Source organism: Marmota monax, unplaced genomic scaffold, assembly GCF_021218885.2.
Source record: "Marmota monax isolate L192 unplaced genomic scaffold, Marmota_monax_Labrador192_F-V1.1 WCK01_AAM20220418_F8-fsc00069, whole genome shotgun sequence".
NCBI classification, from domain to species: Eukaryota; Metazoa; Chordata; class Mammalia; order Rodentia; family Sciuridae; genus Marmota; species Marmota monax.
This window is the reverse complement of record NW_026695243.1, coordinates 5,440,111-5,455,213: the sequence shown is the minus strand read 5'-3', so window position 1 is coordinate 5,455,213 and position 15,103 is coordinate 5,440,111. Positions and strand designations below refer to the sequence as shown.

The 15,103-nt window shown below is 39.0% G+C and overlaps 1 protein-coding gene across 1 annotated transcript; it reads right to left on the bottom strand.

Annotated features, from left to right (window-relative positions):
• Window positions 1–2,278: 2,278 nt before the first annotated feature.
• Window positions 2,279–14,630, bottom strand: Tomm5 (translocase of outer mitochondrial membrane 5). Its single transcript, XM_046457460.2, has 2 exons — window positions 14,407–14,630; window positions 2,279–11,233 (listed from the first exon to the last, which is right to left on the bottom strand). Exons 1-2 carry the CDS (start codon window positions 14,525–14,527, stop codon window positions 11,199–11,201), a joined length of 156 nt encoding a protein of 51 aa, XP_046313416.1. The 5' UTR covers window positions 14,528–14,630; the 3' UTR covers window positions 2,279–11,198.
• Between the last annotated feature and the right edge of the window lie 473 nt (window positions 14,631–15,103).

Sequence of the window (15,103 nt, the reverse complement as noted above, 5' to 3'; positions counted from 1 at the left end):
TTTGTCCTATAGTGACAACACCTGTTAGAGGATCTCCAATATTAATTTACAGTGAAGTATCCCTTACACAACACGGTCCATCTTGGTCATAGTGGTTGTTAGTAAATTCAAGGAATAACTTTTCAAACATTTATTCTATCCTGCCTTCTGGAATACTTACTCCTTGACAGGACAACCTTTTTCATCTTTAACAACAGCTCTCTGACTTCCATCTCCATCTTCCCCAGGCTAAACACTCATAATCTTGTCAATCAGTTCCTTCAGTATTGAACTAACCCTCCTCTGGTAAGATGGCTACCCTTGAAGCATCTGTCAGACCTGGAGACCTTAATACCACAATTTTACTATTGAAACCTAAAACTGCTTTCATTTTTAGTTGTGCCTCTAATTCCCAAATTTCAGAAATAAAGAGACCTTTCAGTAAACTAATTTACCAGGTAACCAGAGCAGTTCTTGAACTAATGAGATCCCCTCAATGGTTCTGAAAAACAGATTTATGGTTCTAAGTCAAAAAGTCTTTGGAAAAAGCTTCCTAGGTGATTTGGTTTGCAACTTGTTTTGGAAAGCACCTCTGTATATGATGCCTGAAAGTATGTGACATATGTAATTCGGTACTCTTTCCTCCATTATATCTGAGCCTCTTCTGTGGCAGGGAGTCCATTACCACAAGTTACCAGTGTATGAAAATCCTTCCAACCCTTTATAGGAAGTGTTCTTTGATTCTCAAGTACATGACATCCATCACCTATTTATTCTTAAAAATAATGACTAGAAACTCAGTTATCCTTCTAACATAAAAGATAGATTTACCTTAGAGTCCTTTTTCTATCAACAAATAAGTATTAAAAATATGATTTTACCATGTTATTTACATATGGAATTGAGAAGAAGCAAATAAAAGGAATATTTTGAGTCTAAATTATTTAGTGAAAAGATTCTAACCCTTCCCCTGCTGTACTCTGTAAACTTAGGAATGGTAAAATAATTAAGGGGGGATCTAAACCTGATATACTTAAGAAAGAAAACATGTTGAGAGGGAAGAAAAGAAAAAACATTAAATACTTTGTTAAAGCAGGTACCCCCTTTAATTAACAGAGACACTTAGTGCCTTCTGTTTCTTTCTCTCAAAGGAAAAAAGGACCCAGAATGAAGGGGTCCTATTTTTCACTGTAAGATCATCAAAGGCAAATGGCAGCTGTGGTGAAGCAACAGCAACCAAGAGCTGGCTTCACCTTCAGGTAAGAGTGCTGCACCATGGGCACCCTTTAACTCGTGAAAATAAATGAAAAGCAATTGCTCTTTCATGGTGGTAATTTGTAAAGCAGTTGAGTGCTTGCAAACAAAGTGAGGGTTAGGTTAAAGAGGAAAAAGTAATTGTTGCAGTAAATATTTTTCTCTTCCAACTTCTTGAGCAGCTTTGTGTCACTGACCTAATAGCACTTTATAAGAATAATTCTTTTCAACTTAATACCTCAAATAATCAGAGGTAATGCAACTTGACTTCTGTGAAGAAAGGCTCCCCTAAACTCCCACTGCTGTATCAGATCTTTCAGAAGTCTCCAGTTTCAGCATTATCCCGTGAAATTAATGTGTTGATATCACAAAAACGTTTGCACTTTCCTCCTAAATGAAGAGCATAAATTGTGGTGGAAGGTCCCTTCCAGGCTACCCCATGAACACTTAGTTGTAAAACCAAAAAATTCTAACCATCTCTTGTGGTAATAGCCTGAAAGGTCACTGCTGGTAATTTCTCTCTCTCTGAAAGCAAAACACAATGAACGGGTTCTATTTTTTGCTGTAAGAACTTCTCTCTCCATTCAAAATGAAGGAAAGATATTTAGGGCATTAGAGGTCTCAGGGTTATTGCCTGCCTACAACTGTCCTCAGTGGGACTGACCCCTAGATTCCCTTCCTGCCTTCTCCTCCTCATGCAGCTTGTGTATCATCTCAGACATCTGTCAGTTCAAGTCATCTACATGGCAAAGGCACCATCCTGGATGAATCTAATTCTCCACCTTCTCCAGGTTTGCTTCTTGGCAGAGCAGTGCCAGAGAAAAATGCCACATCCAGTACAACTGCAAATTAATGATCACCAATCTGGGGCTTACGATCACCTGACAGACAATCTTACCTTTTTCTAATTACCTTATTCTCACATTTCCCACAAATAATTATAACTACTTTATTCTAATTCTTTGATTCAACAAATATGGAGTGCCTACTGGTTTCCAGGAATTCATCTAAGTTCATAAAGAATAAAACACACAGAGATTCCGGCCCTCATCAAGCATGTATTTAATAGGGAAGACAATTAACAAAATAATTAAGAAAAAATACATTAAATGATAAGAAAAATAAGGCAGGGAAGGGGGAGTATGAAATTCTGAACAGGCTGTAATTTTTAAAAATTATTAGAGTGTAGGACTGGGGTTGTAGCTCAGTGGTACAGTGCTTGCCTCACATGCGTGAGGCCCTGGGTTCAATCCTCAGCATCACATAAAAATAAATAAATATTGTGTTCATCTACAACTAAAAAAATTTAAAAAGAATAGATTATTAGAGTGTAACATAAATACAAAAGAATGCCATAAGCACATAGCTTGCTGGATCTTCATAAGCTGAAATATTCTATGGTCTATAAAGGAATTGGGTAAAGCCTCACTCAGAAAATATCATTTGCTGGGCATGGTGGCACATGCCTGTAATGCCCGTGACTCGGGAGCTGAGGCAGGAGAATCTCAAGTTCAAACACTGCAATTTAGCAAGATGCAGTCTCAAAATAAAAAATAAAAAGGGTTAGAGATGTGGCTCAGTGGTTAAGAACCCCTGGATACAATCACTGATACCAGAAAAAGAAAGTTATTTAGACAAAGGCCTGAAGAAGAGAAAGCAAGGCACTTGAAAATCAAGAGAAGAGCATTCCACGCAGAGGAAACCTCCCATGCAAGGTCCTGAGGCATCATCATGTCTGAGCTGTTTGAGGAAGCAAGAAGGCCAAGGTGGCTAGAGCACACTGAGGTAGAGTCTATAGAAGATGTGACTAAATTGTTCAGAATCTGTAAGCAACCATAAAGGCTGTTTGTTTGGGCTGGGGCGGTGGTTCAGTGGTAGAGCACTCGCCTAGCATGTGCAAGGCCCTGGGTTCAATCCCCAGTACCACATAAAAATAAATAAATTAAATAAAGGTATTGTGTCCAACTACAACTAAAAACTAAAATATTTTTAAAAAAAGACTCTGGTTTTTAGTCTGAGTGCAACAGGAAGACACTGGAGGGTTTTGAGTAACATCTTCTGACTAGGACCATTCTGATTGCTGTGTTATGAAAATATCGTACAGGAATAAGGGTGGAAGGCAGGATACTAGTTAAGAGGCTGTAGAAATAATTCAGAAGAGACAACGGACACAGTGATACACACCAGTAATCACCAGGAGGCTGAGGCAGGAGGATCACAAGTTGGAGGCCAGCCTCTGCCACTTAGTGAGACCCTATCTCAAAATGTAAAACAAAATGAGCCAGGGATGTAACTCAGTGGTAGAGCTGCCCCTAAGTTCAATCCCCAAAAAGAGAGAGGGAAAAAAAAAATAAGAAGTGAAATGACTGGACTGGATCATAGTAGTAGAAATGAAGTTGGTGAAGTCAGATTTTGATTGTAATTCAAAAGTAGGACAAAAGGAATTCCTGAGGGACTGGTGTGGGGTAAAAAAGAGGACTCAAAGATGATTATCAGGTCTGTGGTCTAATTGACTGGAAAGATAAAAATTATTTCCTGAGACTTAGGCACAGGTTGCATGAATGGAGCAAAGACAAGTACTTTGCTGTTTAGATAAGTCTGCAATTAAAGGGGATAGGCTAGACTAGATTTAAAATTTGGGAGCTTACAGCCCAAAAATGGCATTCAGTACCAAGAGGCTGGATGAGAACAAGTTGATGTGGAATCTGTAGACAAAGAGGTCTGAGGACAGACACATGGGGCACTGCAATTCTCAAAGAAGTTGGAGAAATGAAAAGAAACCAGCAAAAAGAATCTGAGGAAGAGTGTTAGAGAAGAATTAGGAAAAGTGTTGTGATGAAAGGCCTGAGAGGTGCTTTCAACAATTGAGCAGTGTGTTTGTTAACTGCTTCTCCTGAAGGTGGGGGTCAGCGTCAACCTGGACAAGAGCAATTTCAGACTGATGGGGATCCAAGTCTGACTGGAATGGGTTCAAGAGATAAAGAGAAAGTACATTAAGCATATTAGCAATTTTACTGAGGCATTTAACTGTGAGAGCAGAGAAATGGAATAGCACATGAAGACAGGCTAGTGGTGGATATTGTGGGAACCACCAACACCCAGCACCAGCATTCACTCCCCCTGTGGCTGGAGTGTTGGCTACTGAGAGCTCACAGCAAAGCTGCCTCCCCTTCATACCAAGCAGCACACACCCACGATCAAGTCCTTTAGGGGTTCAAAGGCCTTGCCCCCTTGCCTGATGCAGGATTTCTCTGATATGCTAGGGCCACCCTAGCATATAAGACATCCATGGGATGTCTAAAGCTACCACTGCAACTAGAGTGACCAACATTCCCATTTGCTCAGGACTGAGGGATTTCCCAAGATTTAGGACTATGAATGGTAAAGCTGTGACAGTCCTGGATGGTAGGGCACCTACTCAGAGGTGTATCACTTGTTTTACTCACTCCCTAAAAGGGTCTCTCCAAAGACGATTTGCACCATAATCTGAACATTCTCACCAAGGAACAGACAGACTTTAACTAGCTGGGTTTTGCCAGGAAGGACAATGAAACCAGGGGAGGAAACAGAACTGAAGGTGTATTCAAGAATGATCACAATGATGAAATGTGAGCAGAGTCCTGGTAGGAGGGGAAAAGAGAACAGATGGTAGGGTGAAGAGATTATAGGGCTCAGTGGAGTCAACAAATTATTTGTGTTGACTAGAAGAATGCTTTGAATTAAATCTAGGTAATGACTACAGAGTTGAGTGACTAAGGAAATGACCTCCCAAAGAAAGCAAATTTTTGCACAAGGGAACTCTCAACTATTCCACACCAAATCTAAACCCTCATTGTATGTGGCAAACCTAATGCCCCCACGCCAAGATGCGCCCATGTCCTAATCACCAAACCTGTGAATTACCTTTTTTTTTTTTTTTTTTTTTTTTAAGAGAGAGGAGAGGGAGAGAGAGAGAGAGAGAGAATTTATTTATTTAGTTTTAGTTTTAGTTTTTCAGCGGACACAAATCTTTGTTTGTACGTGGTGCTGAGGATCGAACCCGGGCCGCACGCATGCCAGGCGAGCGCGCTACCGCTTGAGCCACATCCCCAGCCCCTGTGAATTACCTCTTACAGCAAAAGGAACTTTGTGGATGTGATTAAGGATTTTGAGGTTCAGAGATTATTCTAGATTATTTGGGTCTTATGATATTATCACAAGGGTCCTTACAAAAGGAAGAAAATGTGACCGCACAAGCAGAGGTGGGAGTGAACAGCCTCCAGAGTGGAAGTGGCAAGGCAGAGTCTCTCCTAAAACCTCCACAAAGAATGTAGCTCTCCTGAAACATGGATTTTAACCCTATGAAATCCATTTTAGACATCTGACCTCTAGGACTGCAGAAAATCCACCTGTGTTATTGTAAGCCACCAGGTCTGCAGGAATTCAACTAATACATTGGTGTACTCTCTTGTCTAAACTTGTTCTACTCATTCCCTAAAGGGGAGCAGCAATAGGAAACTAAAACACTGACGAACTCCTTCCTCCTTTTCCTGTTTTGTAGACCCATTCTCTTCATACCTACATAAATTCCTTACCTGTTCTATTACATTTTGCAACCTTTTATCTGTGGCCTATGTGCTCAATCTTGAAATATTTCCAACCCTGAATTATCTCTCTCTCTCTCTCTCTCTCTCTCTCTCACACACACACACACACACTTTCTCTCAGCCATACCATGGTTTTAATTAGCATCTAGCTAAAAGAAGCTCAATATTTATTTATTTCAAATCAAAGTGTTGGAAATATTTGGATATCCGAATGTCCACTCAATTATCTCCATCTCATGAAAACTTGCAACTCAGGTCCAAAATTGAACACATTATCTCCCCCCGAAATCCTATTCTTAGTTCAGTAATTGGTACCATCAACTCAGCTATTTAAGCCAGGAATTAGAGAGTCTTTCTTGATACTTTTCCTTCTTCACTTCACTGATTCAATATTGGTCCACTCATTTACCCCCTTAATTTCCCCCTTCAAATCCAGTCTTCATACACTGTGTCTAATGCTGTTTTAAGTGGGCAACTCTAAACTCCCCACCTTGAAAAACCCGGCCTGGTCCTACCTTCTCTACCTTTTCCCCCAGATGACCAACTGACCCTTCAGGTCCCTAAAATCACTCCTTCAGAGAAGCTCTCTCCAGCAAGGTTAGATCTTTCAGATGTCAACTCACACAGCATCCTTTGGTAGATGAGAGACCTCAAAGGGCAGTCCCGTGACTGTCCATCAACTTTTAGCAAGGTGCCTTGTACATAGTAGGAATTGATAACTTTGATGAATAAATGAGTAACCTATAGGGCTCTGTAAAGCCCAGACTATAATAAATCATTTTCCCTATATGATCTGCAATAGAGTAAATATCTCACCTTTCAAGTAATAAAACACTTCTGTGATTTGGTCACCATTTTATACTTTGCTAACTTCTCTGTCTTTTAACAAGGTAGTCCATAGGCCAAATCCAGCCAGCCATCTATTTCGGTAAATATATTGAGACACTGCCACACCCACTCATTTACATACTGTCTTTGGCTGTTTTCACAATTGCTTAAAACAAGAGTTTAGGCTGAAAAGCCTACCATTTGACCCTTAACAGAAAGTTTGCTCATCTCTGCCTTTATGGGTTCTTTGATGACTCAATTTATGAAGTGATCACATTAGAGTGACAGAGTAAAATGTCCAGCTGATTTCCTTTCTATACTATCTATAATACTGAATGGTGCCTGGGTCTTACAGGTAGAGACACGCTTTGCTAAAAAAAAAAAAAAAAAAAAGGAGTGGGAAGAGAAAAATGTTCAGATTCCTGTATTCTTCCTTTGTGCCAAAGGAAGGTTCAAATTTACAGACTCCCAAACAACTGAACATATTAACTGTAATGCTAACTTATTTCAAAGAACAATGAAAAAGGCAGTTTTTATTCATTTTTTAGGTGTCTATGAACCTTTATTTTATTTATTTATATGTGAATCGAACCCAGTGCCTCACCTATGCTAAACAAGCACTTTACCTAAAGGCAGTTTTTAAAAACTGTGCTACTGCCAGCAGTGGGGACATTAACTTAACTTAGTGGCCACATTTCTACCTATTAAAGTGGTATTCCTCTACCACAACCTGATTGTGGGGGATTAACATTCCTCTCTACCATCTCTTTTTCTTCCAATGTTCCCATTTCAAGAGCATTCAATTTGCTATGGTTCTTTACTTACTATTTTACACTACACAGATTAAACAAACAAACAAACAAAAACCCACTAAGCTATATATGTATATAGTCCAACTATTTCAAGTATTGAGATCTCTCAGAGGGTATGGCCTGAATTTTGAGAAACTAGTCAAAAAACGAAACCATTAGATTTTTTTCATACCACATAACACTGGAATCCGGAGTAACAATCACACCTTTCCCCCCTCTCCGCAAAAGCATCTAAGGATAGGATACCATAAGCAAACATTAAAGTCCCCTAAGCCTTGACCAGCTGCTATTTATTAGCCATACTGAAACTTTCAGAATCTCAACCTCTCCATCTGTTGAATGTCATCAATGATTGGTTAGGGATGATTTCAGACAATGAATAATAATTTTGAAGTCTGTATACAATTAGAGGATCAGCATGCTATCTCCTAGCAACTGGAAACATGAATGAACTTGTTTAAGCAGTGAATGTCAGCACAAATCGCTTCTAAACACATTACTCCAAACACTAACAATTAATAATATTTACCAAATGTCAACAATTGTGCCAACTGCCCTACTTGCATTTTCCCATTTAATTCTTACAATACTTTGAAGCAGACAGATGTTTCTATTACCTAATTTACAGTTAAATAAAATGAAATTTAGAGGTTCACTTGCTGAAAGCCAATCATATCATAAGTATCAGAGTCAGGACTCAAAATCAAGTCAGCCTGTTTTTCAAGCCAGTATTCAAGAGCGTGATACTATATACTGTACCTTCTCAATTAAGTCAGAAATAGATATAAATGATTACCATGAAACAGAACAACAGGGTTCAAAAATTACATGCTGTCTGGGTAAAGATGGGATTCAGCACATGTACATACTTCTCCTTCCTGAAATTCCATTAAATGACAATAAAGTTTTTTGTCTGTTTTAAGGTGTAACAGAAACGATAGAAGAAAAGACAATATCAACAAAAAGTTAAAAGCTGGAGAACAAATTACAAGTAGTAAATAACAGAGTAGACCCAAGGAAACTGAATTCTGAGCAAACAGTAGGAAAAGCTACTGAATTTGAATCACAGAATTTCTTAAAGGCTCAGGAACTGGTGGCTTCATGTGTCTCTGGAAGTAGAATGTGAACAGGTAGAGACCAAAACAAGAATTGATTAAAAGTCTAAGTAATCAGATACTCTCTGCAACTTTGTACACAGCTGAACAGCCTCCTTTTCCCAGCTCACTCTCCAAATTAGAAGTTTCTTTTCTACCTGGGCACAATTGAGGCTGAGCCAGGAGGATTCCAAGTTCAAGGCTAGCCTCAGTAACTTAGCAAGACCCTGTATCAAAATAAAAAATAACAAGAGCCATGTAGTTTAGTGTAGGTGTAGTTTACTGGTAAATTCAATCCCCAGTTGTGTCAGGGAAAAAAAAGTTTATCTTTTGGAAATGAGTAAAACAGTTTGGGTTGTAGAAAGCTGGGCACTTTTGGCTGATATACTGTATTTAAAATGCGCCCAGCCTCAATAAGCGAACACACAGAGAATAGTGAGACACACACAATATTCTGGGCCTCACCTCAGCCCTCTCCCACACTTGACTGCCAGAATACTGGCAAGTCATTCATTTTTCACTTAGGAGCTTGGGAGAGTCTTTGCTGAGGAATGACCAGTTCAATAGGAAATACCTAAAGAGAGGAACATAAAAGTATTTCCAATTAAATGACCTAATAGATTGCCCTTCAGCAGAGCCCAGCATCAACAAACTCCATCTATTGAGAGTCTCTAATCAATTTGTTAGTACCCTGTTTTTAAATATGAGCATACAACTTATGTCAAGCAAAAATCAACAAAAGCAATTTTAGAGAAAACTGGCTGACTATAGAGGAAAAAGAAAACATCAAATATAGCATCATCCTACAAATAGAGAAAGAGGGAAAATAAAAGGGGAAGAAATCATCAATAAAATTGACAAAATTTCTGAGAACTAAAGGACATAAGTTTCAAGTTTAAACTGGTTTAACAAGTGACCAGCACAGTAAATTAAAATAAAAACACACCAAAGTGTGTCAACATGGAACGTAAGATACTATGAACAAAAGATTCTTGTTTCTAAGGGAGGAAAAATTTAGGTCTCCCCAAAAGGTCAGGCATCAGAACGGTTTCAGATTTCCATGTAGCAACACTGAAACTTAGAGGCAATGGTTCAATGCCTTTTTCTGAAGGAAACAGCTTTCCAATCTAGAACTCTATATTCAGCAAATTATCAAATATCTGAATAAAATAAAGTCTTTTCAGACCAATAAGGTCTTAAAAACATTTACCTCAATGCTACCTTTCCCCAAATTGAGAAAGGGCTCTATCAAAATAAACGCATAAATGAAGAAAAGATAACAGAAAGCAAGAGATCCAACATCAGACAAGAGGAAAAGGAATTCTCACAATAAAGGCGAAAGGAGCTGAGTGCAGTGATGAGTGGTGCACAGCTATAATCTCAGCAGCTCAGGAGGCTAAGACAGGAGAATTGTGAGTTCAAAGCCAGCCTCAGCAACAGTGAGGCACTAAGCAACTCAGTGAGACCCTTTCTCTAAGTAAAATACAAAAAAGGGCTGGAGATGTGGCTCAGTGGCTGAGTGCCTCTGAGTACACCCCTGGGTACCTCCACCAAAAAGCGAACAGAGTTCCCAGGTTATAGCCATTTGTCAGGCACAGAAGGTTATCAGTCTAGAATGGGGCAGATCAGAAGGCTCCAGGAAAAATTTATTCAGGAAGATGAAACTGGGTGCCCAATGAAACCAACAATGTGTGCAATTTAGACAAATGGCAAAAGGTTTCATTAATTTAGAGGAAAGTTCATAGAAAAATGAAGCCTAGGGGGGGAAAAATTGATCAGTAGTCAATGAGCAATTCGTATAACAGAAAAACAATGAAGTAACAATACTATCATGCTATTTAGAAACACAAATAGCTAAAAAGGGATGAGTGTAGTTGTCTCAGGGGAGGATTATCCCCTTATTCCAACAAACCTGGAGGACTATTTGACTTAAGAATATGGCATTTTTCTCCTTTGGTGGTACTACATGCACTCAGCATCAAGCAGTACTATTGCTTTCACAAAGACTGCTTGGCAGTAGAACTTAACATTACTTTATCAGGATTAGCAAATTATCAAATTTAAGACAAAAAGAACAATGTAATTATTACAATGTTGTAATAATCTCACCAGTGATTGTTGTTTATCAGCAGAAAGTGGGATAAGAAAAATAAAAACCCAAATTTTCTTAATTGCTATGTTTATTAAAAATATAGACTAATAGTCCTGTGATTAAATGTCATTGTGGTTGGGTGCTGACTTCATAAGACATAATTGTAAGGGCCTCTTCACAAATATACTCTGGACAGAAGTAAAAATGTAAACAGAAATGACTGACAAGACATGCCATTTCAGACATAATCCCCTTATAATTAATGAAAGGGAGTTTGACACTATTTACATTCATACCAACATTCAGAGGCCAAGTATCACAAGCATAAGGTCACACTATAATTACAAGATGTCTTTTCATACTTTCCAAATTGTTGTATATTTTAGCTATGAAGGTCAGTATTCATAGCCCAACTTGTTCTTAACAAGTAGAATTTTTATGTCCATTCAATCAAAGAGTCTCTTACACCATTCTGGGCCCATTCATTTGCAGATAGGAGGAGAAACTGTAACCAGGTTCTTCATATCATGCATGTACTTGTGATGTCCAATCTTCATATGCTGTCCAATTTCTTTAAGATAAATGGAGCTTAAATAAAACAAAACACCCAAAATTAGTTTCCAGGTCTATCAGTCCCCAGGCTACATGTCAGAAAAGACTTGGGGGTGGAGATCCTTATAGGTTTAATTGAACATGTTTTTGAAAACAACTCCTAAATGATGGTAAGGCCTCTGCTTGTAAAAAACAAGCAAGAGATTCCCCACCTTCCAAAGCAGCTCATTTCAGTGCCATTCAACTATAATTACTATAAAGTTCATTGTTATTCTATTCAAAATTTTTCATCCAGGTAGTTCTCCCCCTTAGGGCCATAAAGATGTACTCTAGCTGTCTTTCAAATGACAATCCTTTACTTTAGTGATTTATTTTAACTGTAGAAGGAACTCTAAAGACTCATTTGATCCTGCCATCTTGATGGCTGCTCTTAGCTAGGGGACATCCTGCATTTAAGGCAGGAGAATGGTAGCTGCAAAGAAGACAAAGTTTCTGGAGTCAATCAACTCTAGACTCCGCTTGTTATGAAAAGTGGAAAGCATGTGCCAGGATACAAACAGACACTGAAGATGATCAGACAGGGCAAAGTGAAACTGGTCATCCTCCCCAACAACTGTCCAGCTTTGAAGAAATCTGAAACAGAGTTCTATGCCATGTTGGCCAAAACTGGTGTCTATCACTACATTGGCAATAATAAACTGGTGTCCATCACTACATTGGCAATAATATGTAATTGGGTACAGCGTGCAGAAAATACTACAGAGTATGCACACTGTCTATCACTGATCCAGTGATTCTGATATCATTAGAAGCATGCCAGAACAGACTGATGAAAAGTAAAACATACAAAATTTCTCTTAATAAAATTTGGCAGAGCTTGTAAAAAAAAAAAAAAAAAAAAGACTTTTACTTTGTTCTCTCTTAATGAACTATATATCACTTATGCCCTCCAGATCACAGCATCTTATTCAGTTACTATAAGGGTCTAACAAAATGCCATACACAGAACTATCTAGAAAATTAAATGTGATCATATAGATTTATTTATTTATTTATTTATTGAATTTTTAATATATATATATATATTTTTTTTTAGTTATCAGCGGACATAACATCTTTGTTTTGTATATGGTGCTGAGGATTGAACCCGGGCCGCATGCATGCCAGGCGAGCGCGCTACCGCTTGAGCCACATCCCCAGCCTGATCATATAGATTTAAAGAAGTGATATTATTGTCCTGTGTAAAAGTGCTGTGGTCACAAAAAAATAAAAAAATAAAAATAAAATAAACAGATGAACTTCTTTCTTAATATACACACTTAAAACATTTTATTAATGTGAAACTGAGCTATTGAGATCTGTTGGAAGTTGATAAAGTCAGTAGTACATCCAACCTTCTCTACTAATTCTTAATGGGGGGAAAAATCCACAAGAAATGATGAGTGGATAAACAAAACGCGGTATATCCATACAATGGGACCTTAATCATATATAAAAAAGGTTCTGTCACAAGCTGCAAGTTGGATGAACCTTGAAAACGTGCTAAGTGAAATAACAGACACAAAAGGTCACATATAATTCCTCTATATGAAATATCCATAAAAGGCAAATCCATACAGAAACTGCAAATAAGTGGTCACCAAGGACTGGAGAAAGGGGGAAATAGGGTTACAGATTATGGACATAGTATTTTTTTTTTTTTAGAAGAAAAGACAACGTTCTAAAATTGATTGTGATGATGACTGCACACTTCTGACTATGCTGAAAACCACTGAATTGTGCACTTTAAATATGGTTGTGTCATATACAAAATTATGTCTCAACCTAAAATGTGATAATAAGTAATTACAATTAAAGGCAAAAATCATTAAGAAGAAAATATTTTACTAGCAGCTAGATCAACAACAACAAGTTAGGAGGAAATAAGTACATTTGGGAGTTATAAAAAGTTCTCAAGGGGGCTAGGGTTGTATGTAGTTCAGTGGTAGAGTGCTTGCCTAGTACATGTGAGGCACTGGGTTTGATCCTCAACACCACATAAAAATTAATAAATAAAATAAAGGTATTGTGCCCACCTACAACTAAAATATATATATATATATATATATATATATATATATATATATATATATATATGTATGAATGAATGAAAGTTCTTGAATGAGCAGTATTATTTCCGTGTTTCTATTCCCCAAAGCTCCCTCTCCTGGGGAAGCAGAGCAATACAGGGAAAGAGTACCCAGTAAAAGAAACATCTGAATTGAGAGAGACCTCAGCCTCAGTGAGTTCAGACTAGGCCTATCAAAAGTCTTCTACAGCATGACCTTGGTATGGCCTTCAGTGATTTGACTTTCCCTGCCTCTCCATTCAGACCAGACAACAATATACAAATTTTATAACAATGAAAAGGATACTGTACTAAGAATGAAGTGACAGCGGCAAGTCATCTCTGAAACAACAATAAAATTAGAGAACTGCTCTATAAAGCTGCTTCCAGTTCTTATATTCAGTGTACTATAACCCTATGCTTTATGTTCCATTTTAAAATCGAGCAGTCACTTGCAAAAAGGATACAAAGAATCTTAGGCCCTACCCTCCTCAAAGAGTCACTGTCAAGACCGAATAATGGATGTAACTTTCTGCCAACTGTAAAGATCAAATATTTTTCTATTTCCACCAATCCTATAAACTCGTTTTCCTCTCATTCCTTCCCCCAGAAGCAATTATTTACTTCACCTTCTGTACAAATAAACAGCAAGGAAGCAAAACCTTTTGCATTTCAATGGTCGGCACTACAGGAGGAAAACCTGGCACGGAGTTAAGAGCTTCGGATTCTAGATCAAGCCCATTCACCGAATTGCTGGATGACCTTGGCCAGCCATTTCCCTACCTTTGGCACTGTTTCTTGGTCTCCAAAATGAGAGAACTGCTCTAGGATAAGCTTTGAAGCTCTTTGCACTCACTGTTGAGGTTGGGCGAGCTAGGATGAGCTAACCTCGTGCGCAGGGGCACCACCACGTGCGCTTCGGTGTCCCCAGTCAGACCCGCAGACTCTAGACTATCGTCGCCCTCGACGCGCACACCTCTTGCTCCCGTGACGGCTCAGCTCGGCTTAGCTCCCCAAGGCCTCACAACGGCCTGGGGAACTAGAGGTGGCTGGGCGGTGTCGGCAAGGTGGTCTTATGGTCACAGCCCGGGAGGACACTTACTGACTCTCAACAGGGCCACGTAGATAAGGAAGTTCCTTATGGAGGAGATCACGTCCTCACGCATCTTCCGCTTCATCTCCTCCGGGTCCAGCTTCGGCGCAAGGCCCTCGATCCGGAACATCGCCGCACTGCCTCACCAGCTTCCAGCCGCAGCCTTCAGTTCTCCGGTCCTCAGTAGCCGCCTTGCACCCGGAACTCGGCCTAACCCTACTTCCTGTTCCCGCCCCTCGTTTTCGCGCGAGGCGACGGGAGCCTGCGAGGAACAATCCTCATCCTAATCCTGTGGCTCTGAAGAAGGGCGGCCTGAAGGGGGCAGCAGCAATCTTAGCTACCAAGCCTCGGGCTCCTGAAAGCTGTTTCTTGAATATTCTCTGCCTTTAGCCAAAAAGTGCCACCCTGCAAAGAGGTTTCAAAGCCTCCCGGTAAGGGGCTATGCGCATAGGTTCTACCATAAATAATAGCTGACATTTATTGAATACTCAATTCGCTTCTCCCTGAATTACGTATTACAATCTTTACTTCCCAACACAAACGTGCTTTGAAATACCTCAGGTAAGGAAAAAAGTGTTGGGGAAGAGAGATGAAATATTAGCAAGTATTGAAAACTACTTAAGCTGGTGATTGGTATATTATTTTGGTTAATTATTCTAGTCTTTCAAACTTGAATGTTTGAAGTTTTCTGTGATTTAAAACAAAA

What these genes read in the sequence shown, in the direction of transcription:
- Tomm5 (XM_046457460.2), bottom strand. Translation starts at nt 14,527, where the DNA reads ATGTTCCGGATCGAGGGCCTTGCGCCGAAGCTGGACCCGGAGGAGATG. An exon ending in CGTGGCCCTGTTGAGAGTCA is followed by an intron (nt 11,234 to 14,406) that starts GTAAGTGTCCTC and finishes GTTTTATTTAAG; the next exon opens with CTCCATTTATCTTAAAGAAA.